At 40.0% G+C, this 22,911-nt stretch overlaps 2 protein-coding genes across 4 annotated transcripts; one reads left to right on the plus strand and one right to left on the minus strand.

The window, feature by feature from the left end:
* Positions 1–1,556: 1,556 nt before the first annotated feature.
* On the plus strand, positions 1,557–16,009 carry LOC309677326 (F-box/LRR-repeat protein 21-like). Of its 3 annotated transcripts, none has more exons than XM_082490115.1 (6): positions 1,557–1,682; positions 5,341–5,460; positions 9,391–9,842; positions 11,285–11,407; positions 12,086–12,257; positions 13,654–16,009. In XM_082490115.1, exons 3-6 carry the CDS (start codon positions 9,468–9,470, stop codon positions 14,295–14,297), a joined length of 1,314 nt encoding a protein of 437 aa, XP_082346241.1. In that variant the 5' UTR covers positions 1,557–1,682; positions 5,341–5,460; positions 9,391–9,467; the 3' UTR covers positions 14,298–16,009. The 3 variants fall into 3 exon arrangements, with proteins under 3 accessions (XP_082346241.1, XP_082346242.1, XP_082346240.1); XM_082490116.1 differs by having other exon boundaries at positions 1,561–1,682; positions 5,365–5,460; XM_082490114.1 differs by lacking the exon at positions 1,557–1,682 and adding an exon at positions 6,856–6,996 and having other exon boundaries at positions 5,402–5,460.
* A 1,673-nt stretch (positions 16,010–17,682) lies between these two features.
* Positions 17,683–22,379, minus strand: LOC309677295 (myeloid protein 1-like). Its single transcript, XM_082490069.1, has 7 exons — positions 22,306–22,379; positions 21,688–21,820; positions 20,652–20,803; positions 19,942–20,112; positions 19,045–19,159; positions 18,363–18,514; positions 17,683–17,920 (listed from the first exon to the last, which is right to left on the minus strand). The coding sequence occupies exons 1-7, from the start codon at positions 22,349–22,351 to the stop codon at positions 17,730–17,732; spliced, it is 960 nt and encodes a 319-aa protein (XP_082346195.1). The 5' UTR covers positions 22,352–22,379; the 3' UTR covers positions 17,683–17,729.
* Positions 22,380–22,911: the final 532 nt, after the last annotated feature.

Genomic DNA, 22,911 nt, shown 5'->3' on the forward strand with positions numbered 1-22,911 from the left:
AATCTCCATTAATCTCTGTTTACAATCTATCCTCTATTACTGTCTACAGATAGTAACTTCTAAGTTAAGGGTGCTTTTTGTAGCAGTACCTACTTAAAAATCAGTTTAGAAACATATACCAGGAAAAGAAGACTTGAAAAAAAAAAATACCTGGAACTTAATATCCTACTTCCTTTAGGATCTGAATAAAACAGTCAAGAACCTTATAGGTAAGGAGCAGTTCTGGTATATTTTCTAAACTAAACTGATTTTTAAATGTGCAGTGTGTTTTACCATTCTGTTTGAAGAAATTGTGTACTTTGAAGATGTCACCATCACTGTATGATATATACTGCTTTCAGGTTGTTTCATTAACCCTTCAACATGCTCATTTTCTAGTTTTTTAAGATACGAGTGAAGAAACTGTATTTTGATGTCACACAAATACTCAGCTGAATGTTGCCAGCATTTTTATATAGGGCAGATATAAATGACCACTGAAATGCTTCACGTGTTTAGTATTATCTCTTCATAAAAAGACACTATAAAGGCTTGTTATTGGTTAATTATTGCTATATGCAAGAGCCAGGAAACCTGTGGTCACAAGCGTTTCGTAGCAGTTGGTAATAAAAACAGAATTGTTCAGATATCACTGGTCAGTGTTTCGTTATTATCGTCACTATGAGCTGTTACTCAGTATGTCTCCAGAGATAAAATCTGCTGCTTTTTTTTTTTTTTTTTTTTTTCTTTTTTTTTCAAATTATGCTTCAGTAAATGAGAGGTATACTTTTGGCATCTCTGGTTTGGACATACAACCCAGCCACCAGCCCTTGGTCCCCGGAAAGGGGTTTTGAAGAGGAAGGCAGTGAGGATATGCATAGCAAGTGGGGAAAGCCTTGTTCAGAAAGGGGCCCTTTTTGGCCAAGACAGCTAAAAATGAGTACAAGCTGCTTGTACTCCCCCTCCTTTTGATCCCTAAGCATCCAGCTGGGGACTGACCCGCTGAGGCTTCCCGTGAGGAGGGCAGGAGCACACGGCTGCAGAGCGGACATGGCTCCCGCGGCCCCTCATGAGCCTCCAGGCCCAAAGGACAGAGCTCCCTCACTGTGATGCCAACGCTGCGCCCCAGAGGCCTGGCTCCGGCAGGAGGGATGGGGAAAGGCCATGCCCGAAGAAAATGGCCTTCTGAAGAAGCACACAGGGCAGCTACCAAAGGAAAATAAGGGGCTACAGGTACTTCACAGCAGAAAATGAGCGGGAGAGTGAGCCTGCAGCGAGGGCTTCAGGAGGAGGAGCAGCCGCCCCTACAGCTCAGGGGAGAGAAAGGAGAAGACAGGCGAATAGGGGCAGACTCCCTCCGTGCCCATCCTAGGGCACAGCCCGCTCCGGAGCCACAAGCGCCACCGCCCGCCCTCCCCATTTTAGCCGCGGGGCGAGGCTCAGCTGGGCGCGAAATGGCGCCCGCCGTCATGTGCCGCCGCCGCCACTGCCTCCTCGCAGGGCGCCTGCGCTGGCGGGACGGGGCGGCTACGGCCGGGCCCCACCGGCTCCTCCCCCCCGCGGGCGGCCGTGGTGGTGTGGGCAGAGCGCTCGGCGGGCCGGGAGGCTTCGGGGCTTTTGGCGGCGCCTCCCTCCCCGCTCCCGCTCCTGCTCTGCGGTCGGCCTCCGCCCTGCTACTGCGAGGGAGCCGCGCCGAGGCGGCGGTGAGCGGTGGGGTGGCCTTGGGGGGGTGAGGGGGCAGCAGCCGCCTTTGCGCGGCGGCCGGGCGGGGAGAGGCCGCGGGGTCCCAAGGGAGGGCGGTGCGGGGCCGGGCCGGGCCGGGCCGGGCCGGGCGGGCAGACGCACGCAGCGCCCGGAGACCTTAATTCTCCCTGAGCCGTGAGGAGCCCTGACCTCAGCGGGGCTCCCGCGTACGTAAACCCCTGTCCTCGGCCTGAGGGGAGGTCACCTGTCGGGGACCCGACCGCCCTCCCTCCCCCCGCGGAGAGCTGAGGAGGGCGCCGCCGGGAAAGGTAATGCTCTACCCCGGGCTGCGTTCGGCTTCCAGCCGCCTTGTGCCGAGGTAAAACAGAAATTCATGTGGTTTGCACTCGGCTTGTGGCCTCTCGAAAGTCGCCTGGCTGTCGCCGCGCCGGCGGAATGACTGGAGCGGGGCCTGGCGGGGTGGGCGGCCGACCTCGGGCCTCGGCAGCCGGGGGTGGGGATGCTCCGGGCCGTCGGCTGGCAACGAACGGGTTTGGGTTTGTGTTTTTTTTTTTTTTTTTTTTTTTGCCACTCTAAAGAGCTTGAATGGCTTGAAAGTCGGGTCGAAACATTTCTAGAAAACCTGTAGAAAGAACGTTGTTTTGTTTTGTTTTCCTGCCGCGTGGTAGGCCCTCAGGAGAACTCCTCAGATGTGTCATTTAGTAAAACAAGGGAAGTCTTGGGTGTTGTTCATGGTCTAAAAGCTATTAAAGTGGAGGTGGCTTTCTTCTAAAACTACATCAGTAGAACACGAATAGCTAAGTTTTGTCACCTAACTAACACTGGAAGTAGCAATGCGTTTGTATTTCTTCAGTTAAAACTAATGCAAGCATTCAGATGTTCAGCTGAATGCAGTTATTTTTAGGTCTCTGAGGTTTTGTCATAAATATATTAAAAATGTGGTAAATCTCTTGAGAGAGAGGCTCAATTTTGAGAAAAATTCAGAAGAAAAAATGCCACCTATTAAAAGATCGCTGTGTCTTAAATGAAGAAAAAGCTTAATCTTGGAGCTCATCACCCTGAAGGACTAGATCTTCCAAGACTTAAGCTTAAAATGCATTTTTGATCTATATTTTGAAACATACTCAGCAATTGTGTTTGAGGCTGCATCTGCAGTTGCAACAGCTTTCCAATGCTGCCTTTCTTGTGTACGGTATCTGCTGTGCTCTTTCCCCAGATGGACGCTGAATTCTTTAATGTTGTGTGTGGGTGACCTTGGTACTATCACTGAACTGGGATTTTTTTTTTTTTTTTAAAGACTGTGATAATATGACAAGTATTTCAGCTGTTAAAAGCAGATCCATAAACATTAATTTCCAAGTGTTAGAAATTTAAAGCGTAATTATCATGATGCCTGCTTTATCCTAGTGGATTTCCAAGCTTAGTTATTTGAAAGGTGGGTTTTTTTTCATTTCTCAGGAACTTCATTTCTGCTGGATTTGCTTTGTTTTGGGGTGTTTTTTTTTTTTTTTTACTGTCTCTATTAGAAACCTGGTTTTATGGTGTTTTGTTTTATTAATTCCTGCTGAGTCCTGGTGTTGAGAACTGAAAGGGGAAATCTACAAATCGGAGGAAGCAGTTTTGTCTTTGTGGCTTGACTCTATGATATATTTGGTTATAGTAATAAAACCTCTTTTTTTCTGACTGACATTGTAGCAGGGGAAGTAGTGAACAGCTGCTAGCTTAACTAAGCCGCTGCTGATCACTGCTCAGAATCCCCTGCCAAGACCCCATGTCGTGGGAGAGACTTCAATGTCTTAATTTTAGCAGAAGTTTATGGTTCTGTTACAAGGATAAGCTGCAGAAACAGTTATTTAACTTGATTTTTTTCTGTATCCCTGTTGGGTTTTACAGATTTGAGTTTGAGTAGGATAACATGCAGCTGTGCAAAATACTTGATCATAGAGTTTATAGAGGAAAACAGCTGTATATGGTAGTGCACAAATATTTGATACTTTCCTCTACACAAACAAGGATATGAATAGATTTGATAAACCTCACCTGTTATCAGTGTTTCATTTCAGCTACTCTATTGCTGCTGTTTATCCTTGATAATAATTTGCATGACTCTACGTTAGAATAACAATTCGCTGTTACTTACATAACAAACTTGTATTTGATTGCATCTCTGATAACTAGTTATTTTTTGTTATAAACATTTCTGCTTATGTGAGCTGACGTTTGAAGCTGCTTTGGATGGTTCTTGTGGCCTTGAACACTTAAAGGAAGCATCAGTAGATTGTGCACCTGATTAATTTTTTTTTTGTTTGTTAACAAGAACTTTCAGTAGCTTTTTTTTTTTTTTAAATGTAGTATCTAAGATTTTGCTACTTTTGTCTGCAATGTAAAAGTATAAACTTCCTTCTGTGCTGAGGGGTTCTAGGACAGGTCTGTGAAAGAGAAGCTTGCTTCATCAGGAGATAGTCTGTATTTAGGAGGGAGTATTCAGCTGTTATTGGCAACCTTTGTGAAATTCAGAACCCTGCTGAATGTTGTAGCTAGTCTTTATTGACTACCTTAATAGAACTATATTTGATACGTCTCTTACTATAAAAGGGTATTACAGTCCTTTTCTTAATTTTCAGATGTTATTTTACTATTAACAGTTATTTCGCTTGCAGCCATGCTGAGAAGTGTTGGGAAGGATACTGAGCTCTTGAGTTTAGAACTCAAAGGATATACTTTGGAAGGGTGTACTCCCTGCCCCCCATGATAGGCATGTAAAGTTTATCATGAGGAAGATTTCAGTTATTTGGTGTGTTTTATAAAAAGCTAACTTAGTGATATTCTTGGGGTTAAAGCTTTGAATGATTACTTACCACGCAAGACACTGAAACACAAACTTACCTGTAACGTAGTATTAAAGGAAAATAGTGTGGAGGGAAGTAGGGGACTTTTAATCTAAGCCCCCCTGATGTGGTGGTTGGTGATACGCCTGCCAGGTTGTACGGACTGTCGTCTTCTTTCTGGGAGCTCATGAAGAGGGAGGAGGCTGCAGGCTGGGAGGGTTGTTGTTGGTGAAGCGCAGCTCCTGTCTTGCTCCTTGCTGTGTGACTGTACCCAGGGCTGTACCGGGTGGGGACTTAAGGCTGCTGCACGTTTTGTGGTAGGAAGCCGTGCCATGTGGCTTCTGTGTTTTGATCATCTGTTGCATAGTTCCCTGGGCCAGTAGACAGCCTTGCCAATGAAGGGAAAAAGGCAGGAAAAAACATTTCGGTATTAGTTCCCCCCCTATGTTTTCCTTGACTCTTAGATTACATTAGTAGTTATAGACAGTGTTGTTTACCAAACCTAACTACTAATGGCAATGATAATGCAAATATTGAATAACTTACTGTTACATTGTACTGTTGGCGTTACAATGTAAACGTAGTTGCAACACTTGTTTCCCATCAGTTTTATACTTAATCTGGCCTGCAGGTTTCTACCAATGACACAGTTTGCAATGTGGGATAAGCTACCTTGTGTTAAGATGATGACCTCAAGTTTCTTCACTAAAGCAAGAAAATGTATAAATTGATGTCAGTGTTTTCCTATAATTTTTGTGTGGGATGTAATACAAGGGTTGTTTTCTTCTCTTTTTTTTTTTTTTTTTTTTTTTTTTAAAAACTAATAAAGGTTCCTGGCATTTTATCTGGACAGGAGGGGAAAGCAGACAGATGCTTGTGAATGCCCCATGGCTGCAGCTGCCTCAGTTCATTCGTTTATTGCCTATTGTAACTTGGAAGCATTCTTTAGGTAAGAAAGCTGCTTCAAAATGTCATGTGGTTTATAAATTTACATTTAATACACTTCTGTGCTGAATCTTTAAATTGCATCTCAGTGTTTTGTCCTCTCAATTATAATGTTATTTATGTATTCTGTTTACATGTGTCACCATAAACCTACCTTTTCTGTGTTAGAAACTGACAGCACTTTTGCAAATTAATTTTATGTGCTGTGCAGAGTTAGCAAAGGGACAGTCTCCTCGCTTCACAAGAGAACATGTAATTCTTGTAGACTGTGCCACCATAAATTACAACCTTTTTCAGATGCCATTTACAAACAGAGTTACTAATGTGTATCAACTTCCTAATTATAAACAAGCATGGCTACGCAGATCTTAAATTTTCTGATGTGTGGGCTGAGCAACAGCATTGCTTGCACAGATTTCAGTACTTGAGTTTGATTTTGCTTAGGAGATAGGGGCTGCTTCTCCTGTTGCATTAATATAATTAACATATACTACACCTGTGTTAAACTTTACAACTATAAAGCTGATATTAACTGGGTAGTTTTTCAAAAGATGATGATATGACCTGGGAGAATCTAAAGCCTCATGTCTTCCATCTTTTAAAGAAAAAAAAGTTCAGGGTTAGAAACCTCCTAAAGATGTTATTACTGGTTGAACACAATAGTTTGTAAACATCTTCAGTTTCTAAGTCTACTTTTTCATCCATTAAACGGTCTTCAAACGATATCAAATGGGTAGCTGAATTTGGAGGTTTTGGGTATACTTTCTTATAGCAGACCAATAGACTTTTTCATACTAAAATACAGGATAGCTTTTTTGTATTAGTATATGGTAGCGTATTTGTACATCATCAGTATCTTTTTTTCCAGATAGAGTTTAATTAGCCAAAATAGTTTGTTTATTGTCGAGGTTATCCTGATGCAGTAAGCATACTTTTGGAGTAAAAGTGAGTAACTTTTAAAGTCAAGAGTCCTTATATTTTAAAATATTAGAAGTCGTATCTATAAGTATAATTGTTTTGATTCATGTGGTTTTGGTTTACATAATCTGAAAAAAAACCAAAAAACATTTCTTATCTGGGTTTGTAATTTCTGTAGGTAATATTCAAGTATCCAGAGGTGTATCTGTGTTGCATAAGAGTATTGATGTGACAGAAATTGTAGATAATGCAAAAAACTAGATTTGTGCCAACAATTACACCTTCCCATTAGTTAAATGATAGTTTTCAGATAACATTTGGTAAAACTAATTGCCACAATCTGTTGTTCTACTTCCACGTCAGCCCTGCAGTGCAATGTGTACTATTCGTCTCAGTTTTTTTTTCCAAAACTGAGTTTAGTCCCTCCAGTGGGTCTCCTAGATATTGCAGAACAGTTTTTCTTTGGTCGGTGGCTTCACAGGTCAGTTCATCTTCTGGGACCCGTCCCTGCCTTCTGGTTAAGGAATCAGTGCACACATACAGGATGACTCAAGAGTGGGATGGATGTTCAGATACCAGAAAGGTGCTGGTAACTTGACAGGAACTTCCACATTCTTTGGAGGTATGTGTGCATGTAAACCTCTCATTGAATACTGCCTGGATTATATCACATGGAACTATAATTTAGTTAACTTCAGTTGTGTTTTAAAATATATACTGTTCATGGTTTAACTCTTCAGAACAAAATTAGAATTCACGTTTTCACAGTAAATATTAGGGCTTTGTGTTTGGTAAAAAATTCATAATGTATAACCAATGGAACCTTTTTTGGCTTTTTTTGCTACAGTGAGTAACGCAATGTATTTCTGCTGAAGTACTGCAATATAGAATACTAAAAATAGAAATTCTAGAGTTCTTGATTTTAAAGAGATGCAGCAACAAGAACAAGTTACAGCCACATTCCATCAGCAAGACCGTGGATACTATGTATACCATGCATACCTTGTCACATCTCTTCATCTGAACTGGATATGCTGCATCTGGTTTATAGCCTGGCCTGTGGTTTAGGGGAATGCTGTCCTTTCTGGTAGTTCTCAGATGCCAAAACTCCCTTGTGGGAGCCAAAAGAGCACCCATGAAGTTCAACTAAGTTTCAAATAAAGTGAAAATTTCCATTTTCTTAAGAAACTTAGATTTTTTTACCAAGATGTTGCAGAGTTGCCTGAGAATGGCAAAAGCATAGAGAAGCTTCTCAGACAACAGCATTTGTTTAGTTTCATTTTTGTTCTAGACTATAGTTTTAGGAAACAGCTAAATTTGTAATTCCTCTTGAGGAGGGTGGAAAAAAACAGGCAAGCATTTCACTCAAGCTAAATTTAGCAAGGCTGTGAGAAACTGCAAGAAAGTTATGTAATGGTTAATTACTACATCCACACATAATGCTTTGGAATGCCCATTCATTGTATGACTTAAAGCACTCAAAAGTCATAAAATGGTTGTGTAGATGATAATTTAATTAAATGGTCTAGTAGCCAAATGTTTATTCATGCTGAGCTTGTATCTTCATTACATTAGTAACACTAATGTATTGTTTAGAAATACTGCTTTGTCTTGGAGTGTATTGTTCTTCATTCTCTTTGACTTGCTGCCTTTGCTTGTTAATGCAAGGCATGTGTATCTATTCAGGGTAGGAAAAACTTTCATTATTAAATATAATTTAAAGAGTATTACTAGTTTATCCTTCTACATGTATTACCTATCACTATCATAAATGGAACTTTATAGAGTCTAAGCCAAGATTTCTGAAGATTGCTAGAATAAATTCCCTGGTGGTCAATATGATTTGTCAGGAGGACAGACAGCAGTGAAGCTGGTCATATGAACAGCTCTTGATTAACTGGCTAGGTTGTTCTGTCCCACTTTTCAAAGAATGCACGTGCTTTCTTTTTGTGAAAGTGGAGTTACACTTGTGTGTCAGACACCTAATCAGCCATACGGATGGGGTTTTGTAAGTTGGGGAAAATGCTGGATAAATTTTTGATAGGGTAGTCTGTATTTTGATAGCTGTTTCTGCCCACCTGAAGATACTATGGAAAATTGTCAGCCCCGAAGAAGCATACTGTGAGGGTTGCCATGGAAGGTTGTTCAGTAATAATAGATAACATGTTGTGTACATTGTTGCAGAATGCATGATTGCTTTGAAAATGTTAGCTTCAGACAGGTTGGGAAGAGATAAGGTCTGGCGGAACATCTAATTAGTAGGACATTTGAGAAGCGGCCTCATGCCACTGTAAAATGAAGTGGCACTTGAAATGGTTAAGACAGGTGTTGAGAATTGACTGAATAACAGAATTCAGTGTTAGAATGGACTTGAGTAGATTGTGCTGCTTTGGCATGTGAAAGCAGAGCTTTTCCTTATGCTGCTTATGGCAAACGTTCCTTGATAAAGTAGTTCGTGCAGTTTGCTATATTCTGGGGTCACTGTCCTTTTCTCCTGCTGAAAAACAGCCTGTGAACCTTGCTTACTTGGCCCTGTTTTGATAATTGGCCTCTGAAGTTTTTTGTTGTTAGTTGTACAAACATTTTTCCTCTGCCTGGCATGACTTAAAAAAAAACAAAACAAAAACCTAATAAAGCAAAACAGTGGGGAAGGCAGGCAAAGCTTTTGAATCTGACTCTAATGAATGCATCTGTTTCAAGTTCTTCATAGTTTAAAAAGGTAGTTTATGAGTTGGGTTCTGTGATAAAATTCTTCTAGAAATCACAAGTAGATTCTGTAGTTTGCCTGCTGAGTTTAAATGTGAACACACATAATTTGCTACTGCGCACTAAGTTGCTGTTAAATACTTCTTTTTCTACAAAGTGCTTGATGTTTGATGTGTTAGTACTTCATAGTACAACACTCGGTAAATTAACAAACCCAAATTCTTCAGATTCAAATCAAGTTGTAGCAAATAAAACGTCCTTGATAATGTCTGTGCACTGGATATTGACATATGAACATATCTTTTTTCAGAGACCTACTGTACATGAGACCTTTCGGGAAACTCTGCAGTTTAAACACGTCGGATTGTTCCAGTACCTGAAACTTTCATGATGAAGAGAGCTAGGCAGAAAGTTGTGGTTGAAAATGAAGCTCCTCAAACATCACAGAAAAGCAAGAAACAGAGAACTTGTTTATATGGCTCAGTGTTTGGTGAATCTGACTTGCATGCCTCAGTGGACTGGGGAAGCCTTCCGCACCATGTTATTCTGCGCATTTTTCAGTGTCTACCTTTAGTAGATCGAGCCAGGGCATCTTCTGTTTGTCGAAGGTGGAATGAAGTTTTTCACATCCCAGATCTCTGGAGGAGATTTGAATTTGAGCTTAGCCAGCCAGCTACTTCCTACTTAAAGTCTACACATCCTGATCTCATTCAGCAGATTATCAAGAGGCATGCTGATCATCTGCAGTACGTCAGCTTCAAGGTAAGTCTTGGATGAATGGAGGCTTGTTTTGTCACATTATTTGGCATAATGTATGCAGCTTCTCTGTCAGGTGGCTCAAGTGTTGTACGTGGGAAGTCTTATGCTTAAAAACACAACTACTGCAACAATGCACAGAGTCTCCTTCCATTTTCTACACTCTAATCTCTACAAAGTAAAGAAGGAGCTAACATCATGCAATACAGTGCTGAAGATATGTTTTCAGAATATGCAGAATACGTAGTTGCTGTGAGTCAATGTTAGCAGCAGTCTGAGTTCTTGGCAGATTATTGTGCAGATAAGTATTTCTTGCACGTGGAAGCACTTGAGGAAATAATTTTGTATTGTATGTATAACGTACTTGTGAAATAAAGCTATACAGTGAAGAGCGTCTTGAAATTTTAGAACCCTGCTTTGAAAAAGTGTGAGTAAGGGAGAATGATTCTGTGCCTGTATATTCGGGTGATTGACACATATGGGTATAATTAAGTAACAGTAAACTTGATTTAAATGCAGGCTATGTTTGTAGTCTCAAGATTGCATGAATTCAGACTTCTTTCATTTGAATACTTGGTACAGTTCACTGTTTATCTGAGGAGATCATAGTTGGAATTACAGGTGCTTTCTTCAGTTTTGGAAGACACTCCTCCTTAGAGGAGGTCATAGTTCTAAGCTGTGAAGAAAAAGCAAAAGAAAGGGTTGATGTTAAAGCTAGGGTGAAAAACAGAAGCTGCTTTTTCTCAGCACTGGTAGCTGTTTTATATTTGGAGATGTTGTGACTTGGTTGCACAGCAGTTCATAAATAATCAGTTATTAAATACCTGTAACTTCTGCATTTTGTATAACTGATTATAATGAATTGGCATTATAATGTCTTAATGCAACTTCTATGCTTTTTCAGCTACACTTTTATCTTGGCTACTACAAAAGAGGAATGCGAAACAAAATAGTGATTTGTCCAAAGTTAGTTATGAGGCTTAGACGACTTGAGAATCGGCTCATTATTTGAGATGCAAAGGTGTTGTCTTTGCTCTAAGAGTTTAGAATTGGCATTTAAAAAAAGGTGCATGCATGCCTTACTCCACATACACCAATACAAACTACCATACCAATACCACAAACACCATACCTTACATACATACACCAATACTAATTACAGTTGTTTAGGAAGGCATGAGGTTATTTGAAGAGAAGGCTTAGATTTAAGTTCTCTGTTCATATTGGAAATATCCAGCAGTCGTACTCAGGAAAATTTTCTAGTAGTAACTTTCCTGAACTCTTTTCTTGTCTTGGAATTTCTAACTAATGTTGCATTTTGTCGTTGTTGTAAATGCAGTCTGGTGCAGTACAGCTAAGTGGATGCGGACCTTGCAGTCTTGGATATCCATGATGCTGTTTTCTAAATAATAAAGAGTGATTTCTTGCTTTTTAAATTGCTTTTATAGGTTGATAGTAGTACTGAGTCAGCAGAAGCAGCCTGCGATATCCTTTCGCAGTTGGTGAACTGTTCTATCAAGACGCTGGGTTTGATTTCTACAGCAAAACCAAGCTTCATGAACGTCTCTAAGGTAATGTTCCACCAACTGTAACTAGAGTGACTTAGCTAAAGTGGTTTAAGAGTGAACTTTCTTATTGTGGTGTTACTCAGTTGATGGTAATCTTTATGAAATAGTCTGTATTTATTGGCGTATCTTCTTTAGTATAAGGGAAGCAGTTGAACATTGATTCCATTCATTTATTTAGTAGTGTTGATACTTTGTAGAGATGGGGAATCATTTAGAAGGCTTGAGTTTCCTAATTTCTAGATTAGAGATACAATGATCACATGCTGCAACATACTGTTGCAATATTTGGGAGATTTTTTTTATTTGACTCTATAGGTCACAGCAGAATTACTTTCTGGAAAGTAAAATAAATGCCACTTCCTTTTTTTTCTGCAGATACGTTCTAGATGCTTCCGGCTTATCACTATGTCCATTTATCCCTACTTTATTACAGTGAAAAGATAAATCAGTGGATGAGTTAACTACTGAGTGTAAAGTTAATATTTGTTACATGCAGCAGCATATTTTTAAACAAAGATTTCCTACGTTCATGGTCAAATAAGCCTTTCTTTGTCACACAAGAAAGTGGATGCCTAAGAAGTGATAATTTTTGAACTTTCTGTGCACGAAAAACCTGAATGCTGAAGTTCTGCCTGTCTTTTAATAAGATTTTTTTCCCTCTCCTTCAATTTCTCTGAACAGGCTCATTTTGCTTCAGCACTGACAGTAGTTTTTGTAAACTCCAAGTCATTATCATCAATCAAGGTAGATGACACACCACTTGATGATCCTTCCTTGAAGGTTCTTGTTGCTAACAATAGTGATACTCTAAAACTGCTAAAAATGAGCAGCTGTCCTCACGTATCACCTGCTGGTGAGTAGTGAATATATATGACAAATGTAGTAGTAAAGTATCATAAAACAATAGTCAAGATTTAGTTTGAAACAAGTTATTCATAAAATGTCTAGTGCTCTTTTGAGTTTCTTAGCCAAGTCCTCTTACTGACCTTGTCTTGCCTTTGAGCAGTTGGAAGGGGAAGAGTAATGTCTTTCTGTTACTGAATGAGTTGGATTAATGAAGGTGGAGGTGCTCCTCGCTTGACTGCATCTTCTCGAATACTGGGGTTTGGGTGTGTTGGTGGTTTGTTTTTGTGGGGTTTTTTTTTTTTTTTTTTGTTCTTCTCAGGTACTTCAGTACCTCTGATGGTAGGCCTTGAGGAGGAAAAGACTCTGAAATTAGTGCAAGCCTTTAACACGTGTTGCAAGGACTTAATGTTCATTGCCAGTTCTCTGTAAGGGTAACCAAATTTGTGCTGCTTAATGTGTGCAACTCTGTAAACTTAACTAACTGGCATTCTGTGGGAACACACATGCAAAATCCCTGACCCATGTATCAACTACTGGTTGGTGGGATAAAGGAGATAAAAGCAGTTGTCAATAACTGTTTTGCAAGGTGCTGTGAGTTTAACTTACTGAGCAAAAGTGTTAATGCTTCAAAGTTTTATTAAAAAACCAAGCATGGAGTGTATACAAATTTCAAAAACAAGTAGTGCAAGATAAGAGTTTTTCAGTTTCTGTAGTGCCCTCGTGTGTCCAGATCTGGTAGTATGAACTTGGTCATTTTGGCATTGGTTGGTGAAGAGCTCACTCCCTTCAAAATAAAGGCTTGTCAGAAAGTTCAGAGAGCTTTTGAGTCCCTTCTCACTTGCCTTTCTCCTGAAAGCCTGGTGCTAGGGAAAGGGAATCCTGGTCTGATTTCTTTCCTATATTCTTATCCGGAGTCTGTGTACCTTGTATTCCAACAGATTAAGAGCAGTTATGTTGTTTATATCTTAATTCAGGGAAGGGTCTGTTTTAGCACAGCTCTTAAACTTGGCTACTGGTTGTCACTTAAATAGAATGCTTAGATGAATGCAGAAGGAAGGAGTATTAGAGAATGCAACAGTGGCAACTTCACTGGATCTTACCTGATTTCAGTTTCCTCTTCAAAGTTGAGGAAATTCTGCACAGGGAAGGGCAAAGAGGAAGAAAGATATGCAGATCCAGGATGAATGCGACTGGTTAGACTTTCTTCTTTTACTGATAAGTGTTTATGGCCAAAAACCCATAAAAGGATGTGGATATCTAGAACTTTATTGTATTTCATGGGGTTTGGATATAGGCACGAATACTCAAGCCAATAGGATTAGTACTTGCTTGAACTTTACAGCAAACAACTATACTTATATTCACTTTTCATTTTACAAAGTAATTTTGGTTTGGTTCTTCAGGAATTCTTTGTGTTGCTGACCAATGTCATGGACTTAAGGAGCTGGCTTTGAACTACTACATACTAAGTGATGAACTGCTGCTGGCCCTTTCAAGTGAAAAACATGTTGATCTTGAACACCTTCGCATAGATGTTGTGAGTGAAAATCCCGGACAAGTTGAATTTCACACTATTAAAAAGCAAAGCTGGGATGCTCTTGTTAAACACTCCCCCAAAGTCAACATTGTGATGTATTTCTTCTTATATGAAGAAGAATTTGATGCTTTCTTCAGGGAGGAAACCCCTGTTACACACCTTTACTTTGGTCGTGCAGTAAGCAAAGCAATGTTGGGTCGTATTGGCATGAATTGCCCAAGGTTGATTGAGTTGGTTGTGTGTGCTAATGGACTTCAGCCTTTGGACGATGAACTTATTCAGATTGCTGAGCGCTGTAAGAACTTAACAGCAATGGGACTTGGTGAATGTGAAGTAACTTGCAGAGGTTTTATTGAGTTTGTAAAGATGTGTGGGGGTAGGCTTACCCAGCTTTCTATAATGGAGGAGGTACTGATTCCAGATAATGATTATAACTTAGATCGACTTCATCTGGAAGTCTCCAAACACCTGGGAAGAATGTGGTTTCCTGATATGATGCCAACATGGTAAATTCTCTACATTTGTGGGTAAACTGGTAGAATCAGGGCGTTGTTTTCTATGCAAATAAAGAATTTAAAAATGAGATATGAAAACTTATTTCCAGATTTCAGTTTTTGTACCTTGAGAACCTCTAGTAGCTCAACAGCAAAAACATTCTAGAATGTTAATGGCATATTGAAATAGGAAATAGATTAAGTGTACTTAATACTTCTGAAAGTATGTCTATGGTTTACAGGTGCTTCAAACTCCAGTGAACTTGGGCTTCTCTGAGCTTCAATTTAAATGTTCCATTCACGTTAAAGAATTTTTTTTTCATGTCTTTGCTTAGTCTTTCCGATCTAGTCAGAAGAGGACTAGAAAAACTTTTTTTCCTTTAGCAAATCTAACTTTATGGGAAACTGAGTTCAGCTTGGAGTTCAGGAAAATCATATTATTTGTCGTGTTGTTTTATACAGCTGTTTTTGGAAATATTCATGTTATAAATGTAAAAGCTTGTACATTAATGTAGTTACACTAGCCAAGGTTATTCAAATATAATCTAGCTTAAACTCATGACAGTATATTAAAACATTCTGGTAAATAAGCTTATGCTTACAAAAAAAACTTGCCAGTTTTAAATTGCACTCTAAATCATTTTGACATATTAGCTGAACTGTATAGACTGCACTGTACAGTATGTTGGTTTTCTGTCTTACATATTAAATGGATGGGGAAAAAGACCTTGTTAAAGTTAATGAATTTAAAAGTTTGGATCTAGATTGATTGCTTGGGTGAATGGCAAAGAACTTTGGAAAGGGCCAGAGTATAGGGGATAGCTTCTGGGTTTGAGAGAGTTCAAGTCTTTGATTACAGAGATTGTCTGAATGCTGTGCCATGCTTTCATTATTAAAAGATTAAGAAGGATGTCATAAATGTGGCTAGTGAGAAGGAAGGATCAAATGGAATACAGTTGTCTTCGATTGCTTTCTATCTGAAATCAAAGGTTTAGAGCACTTAAAAATAAGAAAAAATGCCGGTTAGAGGCCAAAATGGCCTGTAGTAATTCTGCCCGTATCTCACAAAGCTGTACTATAAGCCCTGATTTTTAGAGTAAGGATTGCTGAGGGTGATCCTGCAATTTTTAGTTCAGGACTGTTTAGTATTTGTTGCTATTAACTGTTTTTTGAGGAAGAAGATTTTATTATATTTATTTGTTTTTATTAAAGGATAAAGGAACAGTGAGTTGATGTGAATTAGAATATGTATTTTTGTGTTGACATTTTGCACACTGTAAACTGAAATGCATTGTATACAAATTTTGCTGTAATTATTTTCCTGCTGTTGTTCTATCTTCCTGTTTATAGTAAGAAGTCTACATTTGATTTGCTGCTTGTATTTCTCACATCAGATAATGTCAGTTTCTTCCATGCTTATGCTTCACTACTGCAAAAGTAACAGCTAAAGGGTTAAACTGCCCTTGTCTTGAACAGACTTGTTCCCAGTTGCAAGCTAAAGGATTTAAGATAACATATAATGCCTGCCTGAATCAGTAATGCATTATTGCCTGTTGTACAGTTAAGAAACATCTGACTCTGGTTACCAGCACCTGTTATCCAAGCGCTTGCTTCCATATGCAAGGGGATTGTAATTGTCTTTTTGAACAAAAGCCTGAAATATTTCTAAACAGTATTTGGTTTAATATGTGGTTTGCTTTAAATGTAAATATAATAAAGTGATCTAATATGTACACTGATATTAGACTTTTATCCATCTGTTGCACCATGGCCTCCTGTTAGGCAGGGTTCTGGCCTGTTAGAAACCATCTACTTGACAAACCTGGGGAGAGGCAGTAGAAATGTTTAACTGCTGGATTATAGTGAATTAGTCATTGTCATTTCATGTCTGTGCCTCAAACTCGAGGATTTTTGACATGCTGAAACCATAAAATGAAATGTGGACAAGCCTTGTAGATGGTGGGTAAGTCCTACAGTCCTCCCTGTCTCTCTAGCAGCATTAATGAACTATCAAACACCAGTGGCTATATAAAGAAATACAGTTCAGGAGGAAACTAAACTGCTTTGAATATTGTGTCTTTCTTTGTCCCTGCTACTAAAGCAGCTTTTCTGCGATTGTTAGCTTGCTCCAGCTCCAAGCTTCTAGAAAAATGGACCTGCATTTATTTATGTTGTGAACTGTGGTGTGATTTTTTTTTTTTTTTTTTTTTTTGGTGCATTTGCTCTTCGAACTGGTCTTGACAAGATCTGTTGATACTTGAGTTTATAACTAAATGTCCATAAAATGATGCATTAGTTGTAGTGTGAAATATGTTTCTTCAGTGGTAGTGTGGGAAGTTAATTTTAGTTGAAAGGTAATTTCTGACATAATGTTGAATTTTATAGTTTGTGTTAGATTTGTTTACTGTCATGCGTTGGTGCTATAGTATATGCATCGTGCTTTGGGGACAAGTGCCAAAACACTGTAAAGCAGCATTAATTCTTCTTTTCCTTCACTAGTAGGTCATCCTGAATGATCGCAGTGGAGGTATTGCACTTGCCAAGAACCTGTAAATAGCCGCCTGCTGCCTTTACTCCCAGTATCCCTTGAGTAGCCTGTGCTTCGGAGCTCTGCCTTGTCCTACCCGGGGCAAGTTTTGTCTCTTACTGTCTTTTCCTAGTTTTACTGCCCTGCAAAGGCTTTCTGCAACCCCATCTCTAAAGTGTATAATGCAATGACAGTTTGTTAGAGTAACTAAACCCCTCAAAATGAAGCACAGAATTTACACCTGATATGCTAGAGAGATTTGTAGGGTCACAAAAAAGTCCCAAGTTTCAGTGAGAAGCCATCAGTTGTGCACCTTTTCTGCCACATGAGGGGGTGAGCTAGTTTTCATGCTTGCTGACTTCTCAGACTCTTTGAGAAAGCTTATCATTAGGTGTTGCTAACTTCCCGATTCTCTTGTAAATGCAATTTCTAACAAAAACTCCACTCTTTTCCTTGTGTGGAGTCCCTTTTTGCCACTCAGTAGAGACACTGGTGGTTCTGGCATGACAACTCCAAACAGCAGCTTTTATGCGTTGTGGAGTGTTTCAATAAGTTTCTTTCTACTTTTCCTCAGTTCAGGTGCCTTCAGACCTTGGCGAACAAGATTACTTCAGATTTTGTAATAAAGGTCATCATTTAGCCTAAGGTAAAACGTTCACAACAATTACAGATACTTAGAAAACAGTACCTAACCGGTATCTGGAGTGTATACTAATGTTAGCACTGTGCAGTATTATGTGAGGCCCAAAGTAATATTGACTCAGTTGTAATATAAACTGTTGCTGTACATGTTGTATAGCTTTTTTGATTCTGTAAAGTACTTTTTTTCCTTCCTTCACTCAGATGGGCTGTCCACATGATAAGAAAAAACAACTTTTGGATGCTGAGATGAATTTATTTGGAATTTACTGCATTTCCATTTCACTCTCTTTGCCCTTTCCCCCTTTGGAGATTGGTAGTAGGATCTGAGTGATCGCAGTTCTCAATGTGAATATGGGATGTGATCCCAGGAAATACTCTTTGCATTGGCAACATTTTCCCAAGGATTTGTCCCTTAGAAATTCTACCGTTGTATGTGATGGGATGGATGCAGAGTAGTTTTACGCAGAAGCCTGGTGAAAACAAGAGGAGGGAAAACATCAGATGACTGATGAAGCATTTCTTCATCTGTACTAACTCTGTTTCAGAAATACTAGCATTTTCTGTCTTGGTATTTCCACCATTGTTCTCTCAGTGGAAAGGATAAAATAGCAAAGACACTGTGGTCAGAAAAAATAGAGGTAGTGGTTGGAGTTGTTGGCTTGGTGGAAGAGGGAAGATGGGAGGCAGAGAGAAGGTGGGAATTCTGCTTTAGCAAAGAGAAGAGCTCAAAGACACTCTACAGGACTCAGTTATTTGCATTCTAACATAGCAGCAAAAAGTTCTGCATGTAAATGGGTAGGCGATGCAGCGTTTAAAAGCATGTACCTTGCTTAACTACTTGGCTAGCTGCAAGGTCATGCATCTATTATGACCTCAAGACAGAGAAATATTAAATTAAAAATAGCTGTTTACCTGATCCCCTGATTTGGACTCCATCATCAATGGCATTTCCATTGTGGAAGAATTTAATGGGTCCAGAAAGCTGACCAGAAAAGGGAGCGTACACGGTTGCTCCATCAGAACAGATGACATCTACACCCGTGTGCTTTCCTTTACCGTTGCGTCTGAAAACAGATATGTAATTAGAGAAGTCTCTAGTCAGACCTAACATTATATAGAGCGATAGATCAGTTAGCAGGCTTCAATATCTGGAAATGGGTTGTTTGTACTGAGAAGTCGTTAACATGACTGGCTGAAGAATCTCTAAAAAGTTTTTTGGTATAGATGATGTAATGCCATATAGTGTTGCAGTTTTGCAAATTGGAGTAAAAATAAAAAGCCTTTCTTCCAAGCCTTTAACTAGAACTGTAGAGTCACAGAAATGCTGGTTGGCGGGTACCTGTGGAGGACATCAAGTCCAACCTTCCACTTGACTCAAGACTGTTCCCAACAGCAGGTCAGGTCAGACTAAGCTTAGCCTGAGTCATAAAATCCTCCAAGCACAGAGGCTGTATGAACAATGCGGGCAGTGAAAATGTTTCCTTATGTCCAACCTGAAGCTTCAAAGCTTTAATTCTTAAATGGCTTAAACAGAGTTCAACTCTTTTTCAGTGGAAAAAGCAATAAACCGCCAGAGGTTCCAATGGTACAGTACCTTGGAGCTCCGTAGTATCCGCAGCCGTACCTATCGCAGCCTCTTATCTCATTTGTAGGATTCCCGGAGCACACTGTTGCCCACTGTCTGTCTTGTTGTGGGAATGGTGGAACAACTTTGAAATACAGAAACACAGCACATCAAAGTTAACTGTTAGGTTCTAAGTGTTGTGTGTTTGTAAATACTATATTTTAATTTTATTTAGGTAGGAATATACTGGAATTACATTCCACGCATGTAGTTGGATGTTTCCTCTGCAAAATTTGTTATCCTTTAGGAAATGTAAATAGAATGTACACCTAAAACTGGATTGTAATGTTTGTAGATTAGTGTTATCTCGTGCAAGGAACATGCTTTAAAGAGCAAAATTCAGAGGGTGTCATGGTTCCTAGAGTGTAATCTGAAGAATGGGAAAAGATTCAGTTTTGTTTCTTATTCTGTGCCCAGGCTGATGGGGCTGGGCTCCTCCAGTCGTCTTCTCCATTACTACCGGTGTAGTACTTCTATTTGCAAAGGGTCGCCCTAAAGTCTGCTAAGACGCAATACTGAGAACATGGCTAGTAGTTAAAAGTGAACAAACAGAAGAGATGTCTGACTCCAGTTTATTCCTGAGACTTGATGCTGCTGTGTCATGGGGAGGTGAGAAATACAACTTGATAAGCTGATATATTCTCCTTCCTGGATCACTGTCTGCAGTCCTGTTATAGTGTATTTATAATGCTTATTTTTTTCTTTTGGGTGTTGCTGTCAGGCAGAACCTAAGGCAGAGAGGACTATTGCTATTTGATACTGTTGTCCTTATTTGAAATTAATTAATAACTTAATTTTCATTATACTACTTATTCTGGTTGGTGGTGTTTGCTTTTTATTTCTGGTTTGGGTTTTTTTTTTGTTTACCAGGTGTAAGTAGACGAGTAGGATCGGAGTGGTCGCAGTTCTCAACATGGATGTGAGAGATAATGCCAGGAAATACTTTTTGCATTGGCAGCATTCTCCCGAGTTGTTGCCCTCTGTGGATTTGGCCGTGGTAGCGGATGGGGTGGATACAGACGAGCTTTACACAGTAACCTGGAAGAGACAGGAGAGGAAGCGAGGTCAGGAAAAACCAGCAGCATCTGTTCTTGGGGTGAGCAAGAAACCTTCCGTGCTAGCCTCTTGCTGGAGACTAATGATGAAGCAGAAATGTCGTCAAGGTACCAACAGTCCTGAAATCAAAATTACTATGGAAAAGAGGGTGTTGAAAAATAGGGTCAGGAAAACATCCTCTCAGCAAAACTGAGGGCTATTTCTGGTACTTTATTTTTACTGTTTCCTTTTTTTTTTTTTTTTTTTCCTTTTGAGTTGGGGTTGTTGTTTTCCTGCTACCTGTTTTTCAACTCCCTTCTTCCCTCCTCTCCAAGAAAAGCATAGGAAAAGGACTGCATCCTGCTGGTGCCGATTTCCCATATTTCTTAGCAGCAGTCTAGTTGTGCTTCACTGTGCTTCAGCTAGAGAGGGTGTAAGATTGATCAACACCGCTTGAATTGAAGAGCTACAGAAAGCTTACCCAAGTAAATAAGATGATTACGTGTGCACGCCTCACAACATAGCTGCTATTAATTACTTGCCTGATCCCCTGATTTGGACTCCATCATCAATGGCATTTCCATTATGAAAGAAGCGAATGGGTCCGGAGAGCTGGCCACTGAAAGGAGCATACACTGTCGCTCCATCAGCACAGACGACATCCACGCCCGCATGCTTTCCTTTATTGCTGTGCCTGAAAACACACATATGTAACGAGAGAAGTCTGTCAGGCTTTACATTAGGTATAGGTAGATCAGTCAACTCAGTATGATATCTGGAGCTCATCTAGCTAGACTTTTGCATCTGCGATGAAATTGGAAAGAAATAGCGGCTTCAATCCATCTTTTATCATTGCAAAATATTTGTGTTGCTCTGACCTTCAAAGGGGGATGAGATTTCAAATTTTAAGCGTATTTTTATTTTCCCAAGTTCATGGGATGTTTCAAGCTGTGATAGAAAAGTACCCCTGTTCCCCGAAATACATCTGTGCCGGTGTAAAACAGAATCTTATGTTTGGCACTTTCTCATTTAGAAATTTGGAAGTTGCATGATGAGGATGGACACTTCTTATCGCACCTGGGGAAGAGGACACGACAGGAGAACACAGGGAAGGCAGGAATCATTTTATGTATAGAAGCATTTTTCAGGGAAATGTAACCTGCTCTGCTATGAGGTGCCTACTTAAAGACAACGATGCTGGCAGACCTTTAGCTTGTGTAAATTAATCTACTTGTCTTCTTGTAAGCTGTTGCTGAACGTTAGTTAAATATCTGGTCTGTCAGCAGCAAGAATAAATGGCACAAATCCTTGAAAAACTTTCCATTTCCTTTACTCAGGCTGCTAATTTGTCTAACAGTCTCGCTTCTTCCCCCGTGCATCACATAGTAGTGGTAGCCTTACTCCACTTCTGCATAACTGCCAAGTAACATCCCAAAAATGAGTAAGAGGTCCCGCGGACAACAGTATTCTTTCATTCTAAGTGTCCACTCTGGTTAAACTCTGCTCTTTCTCCCTTGTGACCATTTAATTTAGGAAAGCAACAGCAAACCTCACTGGTCCGGACTCCCGCTGCATTACCTGTCAGCGCCGAAATGGCCACAGCCGTATCTATCACAGCCCCGGATTTTGTTGATGGGATTCCCGCTGCAGATCTGTGCCCAGTGTCTGTGTTGTTGTTGGGGCGGGTGCGCGTCCAACTGCTTGGCAAAAACTTCACATGTGAAAAGAGGAAAATGGGGAAAGTTCAACCATGTTCTTAATACAGTATGACAGAAAACGTTACGGTGCGAAGTAGGGTGTTTAAAGTGGAAGATGTGAGCTCATGGGAGTTTGTAATCTCAGAAACTTTAGGTAAAAGAACATTGTACAACCTGCTATATAGATGATCCCTTTTTCTTGAGGTCTTACTTTAAGGCATATACACTAAAACCGAGGCAAAGCTATAGATAAATATTTTTAATGCTAGTTTGTGAAATAAGTCAAATTACTTTCACCTTCTTCATGAAACCTCTAAACACTTCAATATATGACTCTAAATGCACACCTAATTCCATATTTATAATTGTGCACACTACCCTAACTTTTCATAAAACTAGGCTGAAAAAGCATTACTTATGTTGGAGCCAATTTTAATAATTCATTCATATCTGCCTAAAACCAGTCAAGACCAACTGCGCTATAGCGATCTCAACTTACCAGTGGACACCAAGCTGACCAGAGTGACCAGACTGAGAGCTGGCATCTTGTGGCTGCTTCACCGGTGTTCTTTGATCCAATCAAAGACATTGAGCAGTAGCTGCCTGGGCTATTTATGTGTTTTTGAGAGCCCAACTCTGGTGTCTTGGCCAATCAGTCTTGAGCAAAGTATTACAGCTCTGGGCCAATGGTGTTGCCATACGGGGCACCGAGGAAGTCCACAAACTCTTAACAGTTGTTTGAGCTGGTTGGGAAAGATGGATAAAATAATTAGTCTCTTAGCACACAGTAACAGATGGAAATGAGCAGTCCCACATTTCAGGAAGCTCTGGTTGAGCTGTTTCTTAACACCTTTTCTTCCCCCTCCAGAAGCCAGGGCATACTTCAGGCCAAAAATGGAAGAATCTGGTCCAGAGGATTGTGTTGGAGGGAAAAGATGGGCAGAACTCCACAGTGGATGTAACCAGTTCATCCTGTGCTGCTTATTCCAGTACCTCCTCCCCAGGTGTATGTGCCTATTAGAGCTTTCTAACAGAGTGATGGAGAACACACAAAGGTATAATGTTTGGTGTAGCATGAGTAATCACTGAAGCTGAGAAATACAGA

The sequence above is a fragment of the Vanellus vanellus genome (genome assembly GCF_965231255.1).
Source record: "Vanellus vanellus genome assembly, chromosome: 13".
NCBI classification, from domain to species: Eukaryota; Metazoa; Chordata; class Aves; order Charadriiformes; family Charadriidae; genus Vanellus; species Vanellus vanellus.